General features: G+C 42.7%; 1 protein-coding gene across 7 annotated transcripts in view; it reads right to left on the bottom strand.

The window, feature by feature from the left end:
• The window catches only part of CRPPA (CDP-L-ribitol pyrophosphorylase A), a 200,344-nt gene extending 193,336 nt beyond the window's left edge, over positions 1 to 7,008 (bottom strand). For 3 of the 7 annotated variants that reach the window (XM_048838286.2, XM_048838291.2, XM_048838293.2), the window contains exon 1: positions 6,498 to 7,008. In XM_048838286.2, the coding sequence (XP_048694243.2) occupies positions 6,498 to 6,652 (155 nt within the window). In that variant the 5' untranslated portion in view covers positions 6,653 to 7,008. The remainder of the gene's footprint in view (positions 1 to 6,497) is intronic. The other 4 variants (XM_048838287.2, XM_048838288.2, XM_048838290.2 and 1 more) reach the window with 3 other exon arrangements.
• Positions 7,009 to 23,373: the final 16,365 nt, after the last annotated feature.

Genomic DNA, 23,373 nt, shown 5'->3' with positions numbered 1-23,373 from the left:
GAGTAGTTAAGCTCTGGAACAGGCTTCTAAGGTTGGGAAATCCCCATAACTGGGGGTTTTAAATATATGTTGGACAAACAGGTCAGGCATGGTTTAGCTTTACTTGGTCCTGCCACAGCGCAGGGGGCTGAACTAGATGACCTCTCGAGGTCCTTTCCAGCCCTATATTTCTATGATTCTTTGATAATGGTAGAGAAGAGGGACATTATCAGGGCAGACTATGATCAGCCATTGCCTGTACGGTGTAGGAAGGCTCAATGCCTCCACTGGTGCAATCCACAACAAAGTGGCAGGGAGGAGTCACAGCTGCACCCTACCTCTGCACAAACCCTGTAGAAGGCTGAGTGCACCCCTCTCCACTGAGATCAGGGACAATCCCTTCTTGAGCTTACTCTGGGATGGTGTGGCTCTACTTAGGGTACGGTAGCCAATTTTGGTTGGACATATTCCTGGAGGCTTCATCACATAACATAATCTTTGATTAAAGATTACTCTTTAATTCCTGTAGACTCCAGGACAATCCTGGAGGGTTGGCAATCCTAATTTAGGGCTGTGCCTTAAGGACACAATCTAGTCGTATAAAAGCATAGGTGGCCCAGAATGATTAAAAAGGAAAGAGTCCATGCTTTGATCCATACAATGGCACTACATCCAAGTGATTATAAGAATGATGAAAAATATTAATATAGTATTGTTTTAGTACACTGCAGATTTCTCATTAACAGGAATTCCATGTCACACAGCTGCATTGACTGTTGAGGATCTGATTATAGACACATTTCAAAATTATTTAGTGACTCTATATGGAATGTCAACAGACAGTCAATATAGCAGCAGAGTGATTAATTCTTTCCTGAAACTGTTCAACTTCTATCTTTTGATGGTAAACTTCACCAATTTAAAAAAAATTCAAAATCAGCTTGAAAATTTTGTTTTAAAATGTCAAATATCATTCTTTCCTTTTTTTCAACTACAAAAAAACTTTTAAGCAGAAGCTTTCAGTCTGGTCTGATCACATATAATATGAAAAAGAATCTGTACAATGCAGTAACTGAGAAAGAGATCTATTCTGAGCTCCCAAAATGCTTTATAGTCTGCCATATATATACACACACACGAATCAAAAATGTTATAGAACGGGATAATCCCCAAACAGTATAGACATGAATCCTAGTTTGAAAAACAACTTCCAAATGAGTAAACAAGAGATCAAAATAATGGGCCCCCAACTCTGATCATTGAAAAAATCTGGAGTAACTTCTTTGAAGCCATTTCAAAACTGAGATCACTGAAGTGCAGAGGATTCCCCCGGCCCCCACATCCCTTCCAGATTTCTAATGGTCACCTCTTAATGCAGTTCAATAATTCCTATAGTTACAGCAAGCCAGATCCTCAGCTGGTAGAAATCAGCAAAGTTCTCAGTGGAACTACTCCCATTTATATCTGTTGATGATTTGGCCCAACATATTTGGCCAGCAATTTTGCAGGTCTTTATTTGGCTCTATGAAAAATATTTATTCTTCCATAAGTTTAACACCACTGAAAAATGTTTTTCTGCTAAATGTACAAGAAAACAAAACTGCTGCATTAGTGTTATTAACAACACTACCCAAACCCACTGTTTAGATTTTTCTCTCCATATTGCTACTTGCAGAGTGAATGTGTTCCTGCTTAAATGAAGAATTTATCTCAGGTTTCCCTTTTCTTAAGAAATAAAGGAAGAGAAGCATTGGTGTTTAAATCAATCAAGTCTTCAAGCAATGGTAAATTATAGAATCTGACACTAGCTTGAACTCATCAAAAAAACATCTCTGCTAGAAAGAGTAATTCCAGAGGAAACAGAAAAGGAGTACTTGTGGCACCTTAGAGACTAACCAAAGTGAGCTGCAGGTCACGAAAGCTTATGCTCAAATAAATTGGTTAGTCTCTAAGGTGCCACAAGTACTCCTTTTCTTTTTGCGAATACAGACTAACACGGCTGTTACTCTGAATCCAGAGGAAACCTCTCTCTGTTAAAGTTGTTTGGACATCACGAGGACTTACCATAAGAAACCTGGACAAAAACTGGATGAACTGACATATCCTAATAAAGATGGCCAGCATTGTGACAAATATGGCAATATCCTGCAATATCTTTGGGAGATCTTACCATATTAAGTTTGTGTATCATTGTGGGATGGGGATTGTTTGTAATTTCATTGGAGAAGGTATCAGGGGAAGAGCTGGCTCTCAGCCTGGTCACAAGGCAACCCAGCAAGCTCAACTGGGCCCTGTGAGCCCCTACCCCTACACTTCCTGATAGGGCAGGGGAGCCAGCAGGCTGCTATCTGAGCCTTGCAGCAACACTACTCCAGTGGCTGCTCAATATGTACCATGCCTGCAGCTGTGTTTATCCCGCTCTCACTACTGCTCCAAGCCCTGCTCTAGCTCAATTCTAGTTTCTGACTCCTGACTCAGACTCTTGGCTGACTTTGACTCCGTCTTACCCTTTAGCTTAAATGTGATTGCTGACTCCTGGCTCTGACCAGATGTCGGTTTACCCTTTGGCTTCAAACTCCAGTTCTGATTTTTGGCTTGGCCCCTCAACCGCAACTCCAGTGTCACCTTTGGACTGGAGTCTGAACCCTGGATCTTTGCCTGCCATTACTCAAACTACCACCATAACCACCAGGGTAGGTTTGGCTCCACCTGCAAGGTAGGCTGCCTATACCCTGGCAGATTACAGTAGGTGACCACAGCCCTCCAGGAACAAACAACAGTTGGGGCTGATTGGGGAAATCCAGTCAATTTGTAACACTTCTACAGAGGTACCACCATCGAGAGAGACTCACACAGAGTGGTTCAAACTGGATTCTCCAGAGACCAACAAAGAAAGGATTTTAGCGTAAATAACTTGAATTGAAACTGACACAGACCCTTCTTTCTGATCCAGCAAACACACAGGACACACTGTCCAAAGAGGTGCCCCACTCCTTAAGGACAGGTTTGAAGGACTGGCCACCTCCCAGACCCCTTGTTGGAGTTGGGGCAGTCTTCAGTAAGCTTATTAGCATGCATGAAGGATCTATCACTGTTCGTAATGTTTTCTCTGTAAATGTTTTATTTTAAGAATAAACTCGCTTGCTTAGAAAGAGCTGGGTAGTACCTTTATAACAGTAGGCAATTACACTGGTTATCGCCTTGGAGAAGAAAAGCAAAGGCCTGCTTAGGCAGTCTGACTTGCTGGGGCACTAATAGTAAAGCAGGGAATTGTGCAGCCTTGAAAAACCCCAGTCAGGAAAGAAAGAGATGCGGGTATCTGCCCAAAAAAGGTGATGGCAGGGAGAATGAAGCCTAAAAGTGTTGCCTTGCTCAACCAGGGAGGGAGAATACAGGTGCAGTAGTTCTGAACGGTGGCAAGTGTCCTTAGGAAACTATCCTAGTGCAGAAAAGCAGCGAGGTCTATTATCAGAGCATATATGAAGCTAGGAGTTAGGGCTTCTGGGCTTTATTCCTCAGCTCTTCTCATTGGCTTGCTCCGAGACCTATGGCAAGTCACTTAATTGCATTGTATCTCCATTTATTCATCTAGAAAAGGGGAACAGTAGCAGCATTTAACCTTAAGCCTGCCATGAGGCTTAATAACTCAGAGTTAGTCAGTTGTCCATATTCGCATTGAACAGTGACAACACCTGACTCCACCCACAACTGCAGTGCAATCAATGGGGCTATACTGGCAAAGTAAGGTATAGTTAACATCAGGATAACAACTTGGCCCCTAATGCTGTTTAAAAAACACAGATATTCAGTTAATATATACCACTTCTGAAATAGTCTTATGTGATACCGACACACAAGTCTGCCAATGGAATTTGGCACGTGAGATTTCAAGTCAAGTAAGAATACGTTATGGGAAGCCAGAATACAATATGTGAAGGACATAACCGACAAGCCTCAAAAGGAATTTATTGTAGCAGATTCTTGGCAGCATGAAATCCTTTGACATACCTGTTCATGTTTAAACCGAGTAACTAGCTGGAGTTCAGCTTCCTAATCTTTGACAACACAGGTTTTTCTGCAAGATTGAAAATGTATGGAAAGGTATATTCCCACCTTTCTTTAGAATTGGAAAGTCTGCCTCCTGCCACTAGGCATATGTGAACAGACAAGACACTCTGGCGGCATTGGAACCAGAAGGTCTTGGGTCATTGCAAAGTCCCTTCAAGGAAAGTATTTTTTTCTGTATATTTTGAATATTGAATTCATAAATCAAATGGGTGATCAAAATCAAATGAGAAAAAAAGTGTGCAATTTTACTTTTGGATATTCATAGCAGATATTGGTCCACTAACTATATTCTGTTACATTTGCACTGAACAGAATGATGGCCAATGAGTTTGTTAGCCCAGGACAGGGGTGGGCAAACTTTTTGGCCCGAGGGCCACATCTGGGAATAGAAATTGTATGGCAGGCCATGAATGCTCACAAAATTGGGGTTGGGGTGCAGGAGTGGGTGAAGGCTCTGGTTGGGGCTCCGGGGTGGGGCCAAAAAAGAGGAGTTCAGGATGTAGGAGGGGCTCCGGGCTGGGGCGAGGGCTCGGACTCCAGCTGGGGGTGCAGGCTCTGGGGTGGGGCTGGGAATGAGGAGTTTGGGGTGTAGGATGGTGCTTCAGGCTGGGATCGAGAGGTTCGGAGGGCGGGAGGGGGATCAGGCCTAGGGCAGGGGTGCGGTAAGGAGTGCAGGCTCTGGCTGAGAGTGCAGGCTCTCAAGTGTGGTGCAGGAGGGTGCTCTGGGCTGGGATCGATGGGTGCAGGAGGGGGATCAGGGCTGGGGCAGGAAGTTGTGGTGTGAGGGGGGAGAGGCTCAGGGGTGCAGGAAGCCCTTAGCTCAGGCAGCTCCCGGAAGCAGCAGCATGTCCTATCTCTGGTTCCTACGAGAGGCGTGGCTTGGACTGCCCTGTCCGCAGGCACTGCCCCCATTGGCTGTGGTTCCCAGCCAATGGGAGCAGCACTTGGGGCAGGGGCAGCATGCAGAGCGGAGGCCCCTGGCTGCCTCTACTTCTGGGAGCTGCATGGAGCGGCCCCAGACCCTGCTCCCCCCTTGGAGCTCGAGGGCCGGATTAAAACAGCTGGCGGGCCAAAGTTTGCTCACCCCTGGTCTATAGTATGTGTCTCTCACATTTTAAATTACGCAAGGTCCAGGCCTGTGTAGTATGTTAACATTTGAGACTACAAATTAAAGATTTATTACACATCCACAGACAGTCACATGTCTAAAATCCAGCAACCTTGTAAAATGGAAAAAATATTAACTGCCGAAGTGTCCTGATACATGAATTCTTTGCTTCAGGAGAAACAAAGAAGAGCCACAGATGCAGCCTTACATTATGTTAGTTATCAATTTACAATTCAACTGAACTTTAATTAATTCCACAAGATACTTCATGTTTTCTATTAAGGTAGGGTATTAATGCATATGTGATGCCAGGGGCAGGAATAAAGGAGGCCTGTAGTGATTTCTGATAGAGAGCACTGCATTTCACACACACACCCAAAACTGGAGGATGTGAATTCTCCCTCTCTCTCAGGAATGTCAATCAGCACTAACCCCACTTTCATTGCCAAAAGCTTTGGCTATGGGCAGAAAAGTAAACTCAGGAGAATCATATTAGGAACAGTCAGAAGTGACTTGTTTAATTTAACTGGATTTGATTAATATATAAACATTTTGATATCAGAGAGAAATACTTGCTTGTCCCAAGTATGTAATTCTAACAACAGCTATATTGTTGTAGAAACAGAGCCAAATTCACCATCATACAAGTGGATGCAGCTCAGGCTCACCACATCAGGAGCTGCACGTTTACTCCAGCCCTCAGTAAAACCCATGAATTTTTTTCAGGAGTAGAAATAGAATTGGTTATGATTCTGAGTACAGGTGGGGTGGGGGGTTCCCAACTTTGCCAAGTGTATTTGGGAGCGGGCATGCAACAAGAGACAGCAGCTCCAGGGATATGACGCAGGGGACAGACAAGCCCAGGGGAGAAGAGATACATAAAGGGGCAGCAAACGAGCTGAATATGCAGGAGCTGGGGGAGCGGGAACTCAGCAGGTGACGAGTCCTGGAGCGTGAAGCCGGTGGCAAAGCGCCTCCCAACGGGGGGCGGCAGGAGGAGACTAGCTGGTGCCAGACCCCCCGGGCGCGATCTGGGGCTCAGAGGGTGGCCGCTGGACTGGGGGAGGGGGTGACAGGGGCAGAGCCCCCCCAGGCTGCGGCAGGCAGGTGGCTCGAGGTGAAGGCAGAAGGGAGCAATAGGGAGTTTAATCCCCGAGGGTGGGGTGCCCAGTCTGGGGGCAGGGAGGGAGGAAGGGGTGGAGGGGGGGGGCGTGTCCCGAGGTGTAGGAGGGGCTGGACTGTGGGGCGGAAGGGAGGCGGCAGACAGAACTGGGGGGTCCGGGGGGGGTTAGGGGAGCCATGTCCCGGGGGGGGTGCTGGAGGGGGTGGGGCGGCTCTTTACCTCTCCAGCGCCCGCACCGTGTAGCTGATGAGCGGCCTGCCCAGCAGGGCACAAAACTGCTTCGGGGTGGCGCCCCCAAGGCGCTCCCCGCTCCCGCCCGCTGGCAGCACCGCGGCCACCGAGGCTCCGCCGCTCAAGACATTCCCTGGCTCCATCACGGGCCTAGGCCTCGAGCGTCCGCTCCCGAGCTCCAGCGGGAGTCCCCCAGACCCGGGGCCCGGCGGGGGCGCAGAGAGCGGGAGCAGGGCAAGCGGCCGATTCCCTCGCCCACCCGCGTCGCTTATCTCCCCTGCAACGTCCGCGATCCAGAGAATCCAGCCTCCCCCCCGGGACTGGCCCTACTCGCCCAGGCTGAGTGGGCGGCCGCTCCCCGCATGGGCCTAGCGCGTCACTCCCGCCTGCCCTGGAGTGGCCGGCTCCCTGCCCTGCAAGCGGATGAGACCCTGGGGGCAGCCCGGCAGCTGCCCTTTAGATCCCCGAAGGCGCGGGGGGAGGGGAGGGGCGCAGAGAAGGCTTCCGCAATGCGCTTGCGCAGTCCGGCTGCACGCGGGCGGTGTCGCTCTTTGCCGCTTGTCCCCGCATGTGGAGCGGGGCTGGCGGTGCGGCCCCAGCTCCCCGACTCCCGCATCCGCCCCCTGCCAAGCCGCGGAGCCGCTGTTTGCAGCTCCCCATCCCCTGAGGTCCACGCTGGCCTGTCCCTGCGTGTAATTGAGTGCAGGCCCAGGGCTAGTGTAATCCTTGGCGCCCGACTGGGGCCTGAAGAGGCCAGCGTGCAGCAGTGCCTGGCCCCTGGCCCCCGCGGGCTACTAGTCCTGTGCCAGGTGGTGAGTTGCTGGCCTGGTTTTGCAGTTACGAAGCGGGGCAGGTCCGATCTGAGCCACAAGTACAAGATAGTGGAGAATTCGCCCCAGCCAACTGGTTCTAGCCCACTGTGGTGATAGATGCCCTAGAAAAGCATGTCCCAGTGCTTAGCTCATTTTTTCATCTTCAGATAGGGTTGCCAGGTGTCCAGTTTTTGACTGAAACGCACGGTCGAAAAGGGTCCGTGGTGGCTCCAGTCAGCACTGCTGACTAGGCCACTAAAAGTCCGATGGGCAGCGCAGTGGGGCTAACGCAGGCTCCCTGGCTCTGCACGGCTCCCGGAAGCAACTGGCATATCTGGCTCCTTGTCACAGGAGTGGCCATGGATGCTCCACTCACTGCTTCCACCCCCAAGCAGCAGCTCCGCAGCTCCCATTGGCCAGGAACCGCAACCAATGGGAACTGTGCAGGCAGTGCCTGCCTGCAAGGGGTGGTGTCTGCTGGCGTGGGCATTACACAGAGCCCCTTGGCCACTCCACCTAGGAGCCAGACATGCTGGCCGCTTCTGGGAGCCACTTGAGGTAAGCACTGCCCTGCTAGTGCCACACCCTGAACCCCCTCCCATACCCAACCCTCTGCCCGAGGTCAGAACTCTCTCTCACACCCTAACTTCCTCCCAGAGCTGGCATCCCACCCCACAAGCCCTGAGCCCCTTCCTGCACCCCAAACCCTTCATCCCTGTCCCCACCCCAGACCCACACCCCCAGCCGGGAGCCTGCACCTCCTCCCACACCCTGAACCTCTTGGCCCCAGCCCAGAGCCCCCTCCTGCACCCTGAACCCCTCATCCCGGAGCCCGCACCCCCAGCTGGAGCCCACACCCCCCCCCAACCTCTGGCCCCAGCCTGGTGAAACTGAGTGAGGGTGGGGGACAGCGAGCAACGGGGGGGGATGGAGTGAGCCAGGGGATGGGCCTCTGGGCAGGGGTGTTCAGTTTTGTGCGATTAGAAAGTTGGCAACCCTATCTTCAAAGCGCTTTTTAACTATAGTCTTCACAGCATTCAGCATGGTAAGATGTGGCATTTCTTTATCTAACACACTTGTCTCAGTTACGTGATTCAGCATTTATGAAACAAATAATTTACTGTTTGTAAAAGGATGAAACCTGGTTCTTTGAGACCTGTCATTTAGATCCAAATTTCCCAGCATAAATGGAGCAGAAGGAAGGACTTAAAATTGCCCTGCTAACTGGAAAGTCAGCCATTGATACCCTCTATGGCAGGGTGGGAAAACTTACTGACCTTCTCAGCCGCATATAACAGTTTTCAGAAGTTCAAGAGCAAGGGCATGCCTGCTAGAGCTTGGGGCTTCAGCCCCCAAGGGGCACCTGCCAGGGCTCAAGACTTCTGTCCTGCTATTGCTGAAGCCCCAAGCCCGAGCAGGAGTGCCCTACAGGGATGAAGCCCTGAGATCCTCCTTGCCACTGGGCAGAAACCCCTACCCCACCACCCCACTGCAAGGCAGAGGTCCCAACCTCACCCCCGCGCCACCCCAGTCTGATAGGTGGGGGGGCCTCCGTGAGCCACACTTTAACTAAAAGAGCTGCATGCGACTCATGAGCCACAATTTGGCTGCCCCTGCTCTATGGTTTGGAGAACAGACTGAATTTGGCAGCACTGCATCCTAATGTGAACAGAGGCTTACTACAGTGGGAGAAAGAATATCACTTTTAGCACCCTGTTTTAGTCCACAAAAGTATTGGTTCATTCCCACTGACCCCAGGAGAGAGATGCTCGAAGAGCAGCCATTGCATGAAGATACAATAGTAGCTGATACAGTTTATCCTTATGAATTTATAGGACCATGTTCTGGCTTCCATGAGGTTACATGAGGAAAAGTGAATGAAGTAAAGGAGAGCTGGTCCATATGTAAATGTTGCATCTGGGTAATAGACAAAATGCAGCATAAATTGATGTGCATAATTTCTTTACTCAAACTCCCTGCCGTGCAGTCTAAGTGGCTTTAAATCCGTGTGGATTCGAGTTAAATCATGATTTAAATCACTAGTTAGGAAGACTCGATTTAATCATGGATTTCTACATAAAAGTGCATTCTTGTTGGTTGTTATGACCTTAATACATATTCTTCACAATTCAGAGATAGATATAGGTTTCATTTTTAGAACATACACACTATACATTTTTAAAGTGATTTATTTTGAAAACTTTTCAGATTAGTTTTACAGCTATATCAGAAAATGAATGATTGTTTATTTCATTTACCAAAGGTAATTGAAGCAGATATTTATGAAGTCATTGAGAGGTGAACTATCTCCAGTTCAACAGGTTAATCATTAATATTTGGAAGATTTTCTTGCCATGCTGTATTAGAAGGAGAACATCACCAGGCAGACATTTAAATTGTTTTATTTAACTAAATCAACGTTATGTCTTCTGGATTTTTTTCTTTAACAGCAAACATATAATAATTAAACAAAACAAGCATATGAATTTTTGAATTTAAACATTTAAGTTTTATAAAATCAGGTTTGCTTTTGTTAAAATTGTTTTTAACTAAAATAGTTAAATGACAAAAAAAACCCAGAAAAATTAAATCAACTATGTCAGCCAGGTCAACATGAGGAACTTGAAATATTGACTTCTGTAGCTAACTCAGTCGTCTTCACCTTCATTTTCCTGTTTGTTCGTAATCTGGAAAAGAAAAAAACAAGCTTTCCTGCTTTTTCAGGCCCCAAACGATTTCTCAGTTTGGAATGATTTAGTCCAAAGGAAGAAAATATTCTTTCTACATCGGCAGAAGAAGCTACCACTGTTAAAAGTGAGATTATCACTTCAACGGTCTCTGAATCCAAATGCTTAAGTGACTTCCACCAGTTCACTGGGGTGACTTTCTTTAAAACATCAGCAGCAAACGTATATTTCTTGACTGGTTCACCCTTAGCTCTGAAGTTTATTGTAGTTGGCATTATGGAGGGATGATTGTCCATGTCATAGCCAACTCCTCTTCTTCAGCAGTTAAAGTTTGACCCTGGTAACAAGTATTGAGAATATTTGCAAGAAAATGAGCTGGAGATAGTGCTTGTCCCATTCGGTTTTTTAATGCTTGTAATTTAACGCTGTCATTGCATATTTCTCTGTTTAAAATCTCACTCGGTTCCTTGCAAAATTCAACAGCATCAGCAGTAAAACCGCTATTTCCCTGCATTTTGTTCAAGGCGACAGAAATAGGCTTCAGGGTACACAGCATGTGTTCAACGTTTCTCTTAAGCCCAATATTGAGAACTTTGACTGTGACAGCGCCATCTATTTTTTCCATGATTTTGTTCACAAACTGTCATCAGATTAGGCCAGTTCTTGATATAGTGTTCAAACCAGTCCACTACTGAGCTCCATCACACGTCTTGGGGGAGAGTTAGCTTGGTTCCTCCCACTTTGTTCAGAGAGCTGCTGAAAAGTGGTTGTTACGGAAGTATTTTGCAATTTCAACAACATTAGCCTTTATTTCTGGAACACTGAAGTCTTTGGCTAGGAGGTGCATCAAATGAGCATTGCAACTGTATGTCATTAGTGTGGGACTCTCTTCTAAATAATTTCTTCTCATCTTGGATACATTTGCAGCATAGTCTGTGACCAAGCTGCATACTAGACATTTGCATTTTTTTCACAGTTTGTACTAGCTTTTACTGCTACTTCTTGTAAGTATTCTGCTGTGTGTGCATTTCCTGATGTATCAGTTGTTTCTGTAAGGAAGCCATTCCCTTCTTCTGTTGTCACACAAGCACATACAACAGGCTCATTGTGGACATTACTCCACCCATCAAGACTCAGGTTAACAATTTAATGCTCTACAACTTTTGCATACTGTTCAATTTCTCTTTCATACACTTTATCCAGCAATTTGCCTGCGACATCTGCTCTGTTGGGTGGACTGTATCCTGGTCTTAATGACTGAACCAAGTTAATGAAGTGTGGGTTCTCAGTCATACGGAAGGGAGAGTTTGTTGTATAAAGAAACAGGGCAATTTTTTCGACAATTACCTCTTTTTGTAATTTGCTGGGTTTTATTACAAACTTATCTATGGCTATTTTTGGATGATGGAGGCTTTTTTTTTTCTTTTTGCTGCAGGTGATAAACTGTGGCTATGTGACATACATGATGTGACTGAAACACTATCATTGGCAGATAACTCTGAAACTATAAAAGATGATGGTGATCTTGAAGGTGGATAGTCTTCAGAATCCTGTATGTTGAGGATGGATTCTCCTAAACAAAATAAGTCAATGCAGTTATTTAATTATTATTACCATACTGCTTATTTAGTATTACTCATTGCATTCACTGACACTCAGTACTACTTTAAAGGTGAAATTGTAAAAGGAAGATCTGCGTATTTCATCTATTTATTTTTTATCACAACTGCATCTAAAATGATAGTATCATAGAGTAACAACTATATTTTTTGCTCAAACATGAGAATTCAAGAATAATCCAGAAAGAAGACAGGCATTCCTTAAGAAAGAAGTCTGAAATAAAAATGTTTACCAACCTGAAGATCCTGCATGTTCAGACATGTTCCTTTGATCATCTTCAACGCAGCTTCCTCCTGAGAAGGAACACTTCTCATGATGTTGTTTCATTCGGGCAACCAGGCCTTGCATTTTTTTCTTGCACTGTTTGCATTTTGCACACATGCCTGTCTTACCCACAGGTAGAGAAACTTCATTCAAATCATCCCAAACTGGGTCTCTCTTACGGCCTGCTACCATTATAGATTTTCCCTTCTAGTGAGAGAATGGTATGGTGGATCTCAAATCAATGAAGGCTACACTCAGAAAGGCCTCAAGACTTCTGGAATATGCTGCTCAAAGATTTTCCACTTTTGTTTCTTTTGCCTGTCCCTCCCTTCTCACATTCATCTCCAGACTTCTTCTCCTTGTCCAGATCTATTCCGCCCCCAACAATCTTCTATTCATTGAACTTTTTTGAAGCTTTGCACTTTTAGAGAGAGGTAAGGGATTGACTTTTGTTCCTCTGCAAATTTGTGTACACAGAGGGTTGAGGTCTGTTATTTCTCACCTCTATTTATTTAATTATTTATTTAAAAACACTTTTGCTGTTAACAAGCATGTTATCTCTGGAGACACAAATCCACAGTTTGAGAACTGCAAAACTACTCATCTCTGATGGTATCTTCTAGACTGAGCACTGAGTCCCATTGGGTAGATAGAAAGATTAACCTAAATAATCTATACAGAAGCCCTTGGAATCCCATAAGTTTGGGTCCCTAATCCATGAACTCATTTACAAAACTTTTCTTAAACATTACATGAATATATTGTCTCATACTATAGAATTAGAATTTATAATCTCTATTCCATTATGAGATATCTTTGAGCTATAATGTGTCTTAATTAAAACTATCTTTAGATAGGTTTTTTTCCTCAAAAAGCATTTTATCAAAAAAATCGAATTTAAAAAAAAATCCTTTTTTTAAATGTATTTATTTATTTATTTATTAAATCATTGATTTTTACCTACCCTTCTTTAAATGTCAGTGCTAATATCTGGCTTCATTTTAAAATTTCTAGTACATTTCACTGTAAAGACAGGCTCTGATTGTAAGCTTTTTATGGTGATTTTTTCCAAAACAATTCTTATTTATGGTCCACCCTACAATGACCCAGAAACTTTGAAGCCCAAAGGTCTCCTGATTTTTTATTTATTTATTTTGAGAACCCCTGACCAATTTCTGGCTTTGTAGAATTTCCTAGGCTTCTGCTGATGGCATTAGATATGCTGCAAACTGAGCCAGCTCCTCTTCTGAGAAACCAGTGTGGCCTCAAGTGAAGGGAAACTCAACAGAGGTGCTGTGTTGAAATGAGGTTGCTCTACTGACTCATAAAAAATAGAGATGTTCATTAGTGATATTCAACTAAATTTTCTCCGCCCCTGAAAGAAGAAGAATGCACCTAAAGGAGTACAGAGATGGGGTAAGGTGGCAGGCAGAAAATGTGTATGGCACTGATGTACAATAAGATAAAAATGAGAACATTTTGGCTTGTTGGCCAAATTTTTTCTTTTTACTTTACTCTTGCCTTCTTTCCCTACATCAGTTCTGTACCTGAAAATGTGCTGATATTTTTTTCTGAAGTGCCCTCAAATGCATCTGTTCTTTTTTGTTTCCACCACCAAAACCCTCCTCTGTGCCCTGATCATCTACAGCAATCTCTCTGTGACCTCCTGACTCTTGCTTCACTCCCTCTTCAGTCTATCAAAAATGCAGTTGTAAAGAGTATCTCTCACTCACCAGTCCAGTCATGTCCAGATGCTGCTCTTCAGGTCTTTTCAGTAGTATTCCTTTGTAGCAAACTAAAGCTCTTTTCCTCCCCTTCATTGCTCCTGCATATCACTCTGCTCTCTGATTAGGGGTTTGTCTGGTGGTTTTTTTTGCACTCCTGAACACAAATTTCCAAAGTACTAGGCTTGCCTCCTAACAACAGGACCCTGCTTTCTCTCCCTCACTGGTCTTAGGATAATGGAACCACAAAGGTGGTGTGAAGCTACTTTTGCCTCTCCACCTCTGGCAGTGCTCCAAGTGCAGCACCTGGATGGTTATGGATAGGACTGTGTTCTGTACGCAGGGCCGGCTCGAACTTTTTTGCCGCCCCAAGGAAAAAAAACCACCACCCGGACTGCCGAAGCCAAAAAAAAAAAAAAAATGGCGACTAGAGAGCCACAAAAGCACCCACCCCAATATTGGCCCCCCCCCCCCCCAGGCATGTGCTTCCTTAGCTGGTGCCTGGAGCTGGCACTGTCTGTAGGGTGAGTCTCCAGGCCACCTGAAAGCTGAAGAAAGCCGTTCTGAACACTGCAGCTATTTGGATGTCCATATGTAGTGATGGTTTGAAAAGGACCTCAAGGTTATGCAGTCACAGCACTTGTCAGTTCCTCAATGATTTTCTTTGCCTGTTAGTATCACCTTGATCTTGACTGGATTGAGCTTGATGCAGCTGGTTTTCATCTTAGTTCCTATTTCTTACGGACCTGGATCCACAAAGGAATCTAGGCACCTAAACTGCAAATTTATGCATGTATGTACCATTTTTAGGCGTCACTTAGATCCACAAAACCCCCGATTGGCTCCAGCCTAACCCTGTAGGTGCCTAAACTCACGTGGTGCCTAAGTTTATGTACTAAAAGTTGCCTGATGGCCTAAGTTTCTGCCCCTGGGCATGTGCACTGCTGCGTTACTCTAGGCATCAGGCCATGTATCTCCCACTTGAGCCCCAGCACAATCCACGAATGGTTCCTTCTGGCCTTGGAATCGATGAATCTGAGTAGTTCTCCTGATGTCTCTTGCTTAAAGTTTAGTACATGCATGAATATTTGTAGGATTAGGTCATTAAAGGGAATTTTAGTTACACAAGTCATGCAGTATTTGGCCCTTTGTGTATCGCACACTACCTCACCTTCGTTTTACTTTACATGTTATATTTTTGCATGCGCAACAGATCTTACATATTTTAGTATGTGTATACGATTTTTGTCCACCAAACTAAATGGTAGTGTGGGTACTGAATTTTGGTTAATTGGTAAAGACATTTCATGTGTTTTTTAAAAAAAGAATTCACCAACTAGAGAGTAAATAGAGAACATAAAGTATTCTGACACAAATAGAAAGGAAAGTGTGAAATGTGGCATCTGTGCATAATGGAATGTTTTCATAACTACTTGCACTTCACTGTGGATAAGTGTTGAATGACATATGGCAAGTTTCACCCATTGTGTTGCATTTATTTTATGTCTCACCATTAACATTAGTTTAATTAGTTCTGATAATTTAAATTTGGTCTGGAGACAAACAAGGCTTACTGATATTTTATGCAAGTATTAGAAAAATTAAGCAACCTGTTCATTTGATGTTTGACCTAAAATTACAAACATTTAAAAATCCGAACCTAAAGTGGTGCACTATGATTTGAATACCTTTTCAACTCCAACAGAAATTTTACACATTTACATCAAAATAATGTATTTTAAATGTTAAGGTATAGATTTAGATCATAAGCTTTTCAGGGATGGGACTATTTCTTACTATGTGTTTGTAAAGCACCTAAAACAGTGGGGCCTCTAGACACTGCCATAATGTAGGTAATTATAATGAAATAACCCCACCTGTAATATTTGGGGTTTTTTGGGTGTGGAGTGAAATTCGCCCACTGTGCTTCAGTGCTTCAGCACAGTGGGGACATTTGGAATAAGTCTGAGAGTTCTCTATGCCACCTACCTAATCCTGGTGGTTGTTGATTGTCTTTCTATGTATCTGCACGAAAAATCAGAGTGCCTACAGTAAAGAGCAGTGTAGTTATAAAATATACTTGGGCTGGAATACTATCAAAAGTCAGTTAATCAAAGAGGCAAAGGATAATATCTTTCACAGCCTCTGCACCTAGCCCCAGTAGGAGTTTTCAGTTATGGAGATTGTTTTTCAAATTTTAGTTAAGCCTGTGAGTCTTTGGCACAATTCCCTCTTCAGCACCTTGTTTTCAAATAATCTCAAAGTTTTGTATATATCCAAACAGTTTCTCCTCTTTGTTTTTATATCCTCCCAGTTCAGATAGCCTTGTAAAAATGTTACAAGTTGCTTGTGTCATGTGTTTTTTGTGTATTGATGACTTGCTTAAGAATCCTTTGCTCACATTGCAATTTTACTGAATTTATTAAAATGTCACATTCTTTTCTGTAACTTCCTACTTTGAACCCTTTAAACAATGCTTATAAAGTATAAAAAAATCATGTAAACTATTAGCTACCCATGCAAGTCTCTGGGCTCAATCCTTGTATGTTTCAGAGCTATGCTCAGCACAGAAACTGAGGGGGCCAAGGGCAAAAATGTCTTTATACTATCTTTATATCCTTCCACAATCCTGGGGCTGTCAGGGACCACTCTGACCCCAGTATAATCTAGAGAAGCCTCAGTAGTGCACCAGGTTATGTCTTGTTCCAGTGACCCCCCAATGGGTAGTTCCAGCAGCCAGGAATCGCTAGGGCACCATTTGCTCCAGTTGTGACCCTTTCCTTCAACACAGCCTCTACCAACTACATTGACTCTACACAACTGGAGGATTCTCCTACCCGATGGGGTAGGTGGAGCTCACCTCTGCAAATTCTTGGTTGATCTCTGTGTTTGTCCCTCATTACGGGGTTAAACTGATGACTGCATGCTGTAGTGTGGTCACAGCTCAGTTAAAGATGGGAGAAGAGTCAAACTGGCCAGATCCTTTGTCCCAGCACATCTACTCCAACTGCACAAAACAGGCTTAAAACCCGTTGAAATGGCCAGTTAAGGATTCCATCTGTATAGGGGAATCTTCCACTGGTGTAGAGCTGGCATACCTGGCTACACCTAAGGAGAAAGCCCGTGTTAAATTTAATCTCCTCCCACTCACCTTTCAGCTCATGAACAATCACCTCTGATTATAATAGGGATTTATTATCATAGGGATTATTAATAGGGATTTGTAATAGGGATAAATCGATCCAAAGAGAGAATGGGTTTGTTAAGAGCAATCAAGCAAGACTCCTGAAAAAGACTGGCAGGACGTGGAAGGCATCAGCCAGCCCAGTGAAGATTCATTTAAAGAGTCACAGGTGCAACAATAACACTTTTTTAAAAAAATAAACTGTGCTACATAAATAATTTATAGCACTGTCCTGGCAAGTGTCACTTGAGCCATGAGCTGCACTGACATAGGTCAATGCAGAGACAAGATTCCAGTTAAATTTCAGGAACTGAAGTCAGAGATTTGGGATGTGTGCAGCATTTTGAAAGTTCTAATTCTTGTATGCTTTCTTTTTCTGTATTTAATAAAAGTTTGGTTTTATGAATGGCACCGTAACGTGCTCTGAGTCATTTCTTCACAGAAGTACCAAGGTGCTTAGGATAGGTAAGTAGCACTATCCCCAATCATATCAGGGAATTGTAAAACTCAACCAATGTGAAAAACTTTTGTAGATTCTTGGATGAAAAACCCCCTAGAAGTGGGAAGTATTATTTGTATTTATTATTACACTGACAATATTGCTTCTGTGACTCTTGTTATATTCATAGTGTTCCTTACTCATCCTTAGTGTGCCAGAAATATTCATCTGAGCTTCATGGGGAATGCAAGAGGGTCCATACTTGATTGGCCAAGAGGCACAAAAGAGATAACATTGACGTATAAAGTTACAACCCAGCAAACATGCTGGTCGCAGCTAAATTGTCAGGGATCTAAAATGCCATCAGGTGAGGTGAGATTAAGGCCAGAAGCAAATTGAGGCTTTATTCACCAGTCCTAGATCTGTTTGGTATGCTTTAAACAAAAGGGGGTATGTGGGTTTCTTTTTTTCTTTTACACTGTAACCCTTTTAACAGGTGCCTTGGGCAAAGTGAATTGACTTAATGCCTGCCTTGTACATCACTGATTTGTGAACTTTTTAATCTCTTTAAAAAATGTTATTTTAGAGCTAACAAAGTGCTGGAATGACAGTCCTAAAGACTTGTAGACACAGCATAGACAGCAGCTGTGCTCTGCCCTGCACCTCAGCCCTTTCTGGATGGTCCACTTCTAGTGGTGAAAGGGGGAGTTCAGTCTTTCAATTCTTTTTGGTCCTAAGCGTGTCTGCCAAGAGTTTCAACAAGTTACCAATTTTTCCCAATTTCAGTGGTGTGATGTGGCTCCCTGTCACTAGCAGTTGTACAGAGATTGTGGCCCATATCCTGGAAGGTATTTTTGGACTCCTAACATCCATTGAAATCTGTGGAAATTAGCCTAAATACATTTCAGGATCTGGGCCTATGAATTTATTTAACACAGACTCCACTGAACAACCATCAGATAATTACTTTTATTCACTACTGATCTGCTAGAAACAAACCAATGACTTAGTGAGAAATACTCTGTATCCTATTACCAGTTCTCTGAGATATCCAGTCCCCTGTTCTTCCATTTTAGGCATTTTAGAAGTATTTTTTCCTGACATTCATCTCTATCTGTATCTCCTGCTTCCATTTAAGTTCTGGCTTTTGCAACATTATACATTTTGAGAATACAGGATCCAGTTTTTCTTCAATACAATTTAGAAACTTCTTCATCTGTTTAGACAGAGTGGAGGAATGTGTAAATTTTCCACTGCAGTGAACAAGAATCCAAATGGCAAGCCAATGAGGGGGGCATCTGTCAAGAAAGAAGGGGGAAATTTTGTCATCAGCAGATACTTGTAAAAATATGGAGGTAGTCAGATTTGTAGCATGTCTCCAGTATTTGAATAGATTAAAAATCCCAACAAATGTTAATTTTTAAGGGAAGTTCATCGGCTATGTAGCTGGATTATATAATTAAGGTTTTTTGTGTTAAAAAATGCAGATAATTAAGCAAATAAAAACTGGAATGTTATAATTAACACTTGCCCTAATCTTGACAGAGGATCTTGCAAACACATTTTGTTTTTTTGGGAAGGGGTGTCAAGATATATGAGTACAGATATGAAACGTGAAAGAAAGAGAGAGCTTAGTAGTTGTATAGAACTTGAAGGTTTTCTGTGGATGATTTCCTAATCACCATTCCTAATAAATCTTGGTCAAAAAATTTGATTATGAATTAAAAATGTTGTAAGGATAGCACTGATCTTTTTGATAAGCATCACTACATTCGTGGTGGATGAGTATGGGCTAAATTCTCCCATGGGAAAAACCTGATTATGTGGTGGAGTGACAGGGTTCTGAGAACTCTGTAAGTATGAACTTGCAGAGTTTCTGCTATGTTCTCCCCTTGTGGGGGAGGTGCATGGCCACATGGAGGAGGCAAGGGATGTGTCTTTGCAACAGGATGGTACATGAGGATCTGTGGAGATATCAGATCCCAGTGTCTCCTTGGCTTTCTCCATAGCATTGTAACATGGCTGAATTGGAATCCAGGCTTGGCATACATGCTGTGGCTGTGCACTGCCCTCCACGTGGGTAGAAGTTGTAGAGATGCAGCTAGGAGCAGGATTAATTCCTGTGTGGGTATTTCCACTTGAAAATCCCCAGGGTCCTGAGGAAAGCATACCATGTACCATTGGCTGCACTCTGGTTCTGCCGCCTGCTGGTCAGCACCACTCAAAATCCAGTGGAACTTCAGTTTCTCAGTGTTCAAGTGAAGAAGTTCTGATAGTCTTGGAAAAGGGAAGGAACATACAATATAGCTCCTGCAGTCCTCCATGTATTGTTCTCGGGCCCTTCCTGACACAATTTCCACTCCTTTCCTCTGCTTATGACATGCCGGTAGAGAAACATCTCACCAAGCCAAGTGTTTAAACTTACAACACTGTGGTGTTAAAGGAAATGGCCTTGTTAAAGTTTCTCCAACAGTGTAGTATCTGTTGGCCAAACAGGAGGTCTGTATATAAGAAAATCATAATGGGTCATCAGAAAGTGCACTGGGAGCACAAAATTGGATTGAAAATCCAACTTTAAAACAGGGTGTTTTTATGCAAGAATGTTCAAAAGATCACTGCAGGCCTGTTCAAAATTCTGTAGAGTGAACATTTGGTGGTTCCAAATACTGTGATGACATCCTCACATTAGCGTTGGAAATGCAAGAAGTCCTTTGGTGCATGATTGGAAGTGCCCAATGGTATGTACGCTTTGGAATGAGGGAGTATTATGGTCACTTTCGGCTTATATTATGGTGGTAGATTGATGCAGTGGGTAAGGTAACTTGTTCTCACAAGATACTGGTTCTTTAGGATTTATGACTGCAGCTGAGAAATTTTGCTCAGTGGAAACAGCAACAGCACCAAATGTGAGTACGCTGCTGCAGTAGTCTTTTGGGAATCACAACATTTGAGAATGTAGCATTTTCAAGATATTTTAAACATTTATTGTTATTTACAAAACAAAAAGAACAACACATTACTGATAAGAGTTAATATTGAAACTGTGTTGCAATAGAATCCAGATAACACTCCAAAGCAATATTAGTTTCCTTACAAAAATTCTACTTCCCTTAACAAAATCAAACATGACAATATCTGGAAACAAACAGAGAAAAGATTCAATCTGTTCCCTGCTGTTATATAATCCTTCATCACTTCCTATGACTCCACCCAAATTGCCCTCTAAAATTTGAAAAATGTATGTGCAAGGGTCAAAAACACAAATGCATGCCTGAGATCAATTTATATTTATAAATATTTAAAACAAAACCAAGCATGTTACACATGTGAAAACTACTATGTATAAATGTGGGCAGTTTTCGATAACAGATAAGTGCTGGGGGAGAGAGAGGAAGAAAGGGAAAAGTAATCCCTCCCTGTGCCAAAACATAAAACATTGCATCTTGCCATTTCAGAATCAGTTGCCATGGTTCAGAGCATTTCTCCATCCCAGCTTAATGCCCAAGGAGTCTGAACAGGAGCTTTCCTCAACTTGTCGAAAAAAAAATCCATCAGGCAACAAATAGCTTAATCTTGCTTCAGACAGGGTTAAAAACAAACAGTCCTCATTTTACAAAATCTCTCAATATATAATCTTTCAGTTTCCTAGTTTCAGTTTCCTTGCTTCCTGTTCCTGTGGTCGAACTGGACAAGCACTTCTTGTTCTTCCTAAGCCTCTTCCTTCAAGTTTCCACAGTTTCCTAAGTATAAAACTGCTTCAGTGAACCCATCTTTTGCCTACTTTAGCATGGGATAGCACAAACTGGTTTATGTTTTTATTAGGTATCTTTGTAATTTCCCCACTAACTGCCCCCTGATCACTCCTCACAAACATAAATCAGATGTGGAACTTCTAGGCCAAACTAGATAATGAGTTCTCATCTCAATTACCATAATTTAAAAATAATAATGTATTCACTGTACAGAAAAGGAGACTAAACATATCTCCAAGCAGAAAAATATGAACGAGGGTGCTTTAGTGAATATGGCTCAAAAGAGCTAAGTGCTTTAGCCATGGGAGAAACAAGTGTGTTTATTTGAAAGGCAATAATACAGTTACTGTAGGATTACTGAAACATAGCAATAGAATTCAAAATGGAACAAGAAAAAATATATAGATGAGGTAATCAATAACATAAAATTAACATTTTATTTTATGTAATATTATTCCTTATTAGCTGATATTGTTGGTGTGACAGCAAGTGGCTTCGTCAATGCCTAGTAAGCACAGCAACTTTATAGAATATTCTGGTATAAGTTTCTGTTACAGTGAAGCAGATTTTGATACCTATATGTATATTGTATAGTACTTTATTCCACAAACAGCTCCATTGAAATCAATAGAACTGATTATCATTTACACTAACACATCTTTACACCACTCTGGCAGTTTAAAGAAGCCTTAAAGGGGGTATAAATTACATGTACCCATTCTTACATTTATGCAGTGTTACATTACCCGTTAAAGTTTTATATGTGTGTCAACTATGCGTTTTTAAAAACGAATTATATATTTACATGTTTATGGAGATTTTTCAGAAATTTGGTAAGAATAAATTTAGAAATATTTCAAGTAATTGTTTGTGCTGTATTGCATGACCAGCATTAATTAAGAAGGGAAAGTAGAATAATTACTTGTAACTGGAAGTCTTGAAGAAGATTTTCCAGGTGGTTGGCAATATAACTTACAAAAATTGTAAGAGTGGGGAGGAACTAATGCGTCAAGACAGCTCAGATATGAAATGATCTGAAAGGTTGGATGTCTTTCAGAAAGATGCTCAGGCAGGTTTCTTGTTGTTGGGATGATGTGCAAGTAAAATGAACAAATCTAGTGACAGAATGTCTGCTTGACTCATAAATCTGTAGACAAATTCCAATTTTAACCTGGAGCTATATTTACATGTATGTCAATGAAATTAAAATCAAAGCCCCCTGCTTGGCCTACGGGAAAGGAAGTGCATCATGAGAAGAGAATGCTTTCCAGCACTGAAGGCTCCTTATAATTTTCCACTAAACACCTCCAGGTTAATACTGTAGCAACAAGAATCCCACATTGGAATGTGTTGAACAGTCCCTTTGTGATTAATGCTGTACCTCCTCAGGAAGGATGTAAAGGTCAAGTTTAGGAGGACTACAGAGATTTACTAACAGAAATCTGGTAGCTATTTCCAAGGGTATTATTCAAAAGTCTGCTTTATTTCCAAATAAATGACTGAACTTGTATTTGGCACTTCTGATTTCAAGGCTGCTGGTGAGGAAGAAACAAGGGGTATGTGACTATTACTAAAAAGTGAATAAATAAGCCTCTTAAAGGCCTTTCTAATCTTTGTCCTACAAGAGTCATACACTTTTGACCTCCAAAATGGAGAATGCTCTAATGACACCCCCACGCCACCCCTGCAACTCCACAGCATTCCCTTTCCTCTGAGTAGTTACAGTGCTATCAAAACAATCAACATCTGGTTTCTAATGTCTGTGGAAAATTGATTTTCATTCATTATAAATCAATTTGCCCCTTTGCTGTGGGCTACTGTCATCAACAGAAAAGTAATGAAATAATGATATATCTTACCCAATTGTACTGAATGTGTTCAGCTTTAATTTTCAAAAGATGAAAATAGCAGGCTTTTTAAAAAAAATTTAAAAAAATACTAGATTTTAAATGTAAAACTAACTTGCTTTTTCTAGAGATTGGATTGCAGAGGACCCACATTTCATCAGAGTGGAGATATCTTCCTTTGTCTTGTGACTGGTTGTCCATCAATCAGGAGGGCAGACAAAAGTATTTATTTACCCACTGAATAGAAAGCACTGAGATGAAAGATATCACTTTACACTATAGGCTGATGTTACAATAGCTACAGAGAAACACTATTTTCAGAAGCCCCGGGCCTCCTCACCCCACCCATTGAGGAGCATATTATATAGACAGGTTCTATACGTTCTGTAGAAGAAAATCCACTATCTATTCATGTAACAATGACCTAATCTGCCTCTACATTGTATTTATTCAATACATTTACAAGCTTCTTTTGCCTGTTTACATTTCCTAGTTTTCAATGAAAACATTCAAGGTCTGGCCTAAAGCTCTGTCC

Source organism: Caretta caretta, chromosome 2 (genome assembly GCF_965140235.1).
Source record: "Caretta caretta isolate rCarCar2 chromosome 2, rCarCar1.hap1, whole genome shotgun sequence".
Lineage (NCBI taxonomy): Eukaryota > Metazoa > Chordata > Testudines > Cheloniidae > Caretta > Caretta caretta.
This window is presented reverse-complemented; position numbering and strand designations above follow the sequence as displayed.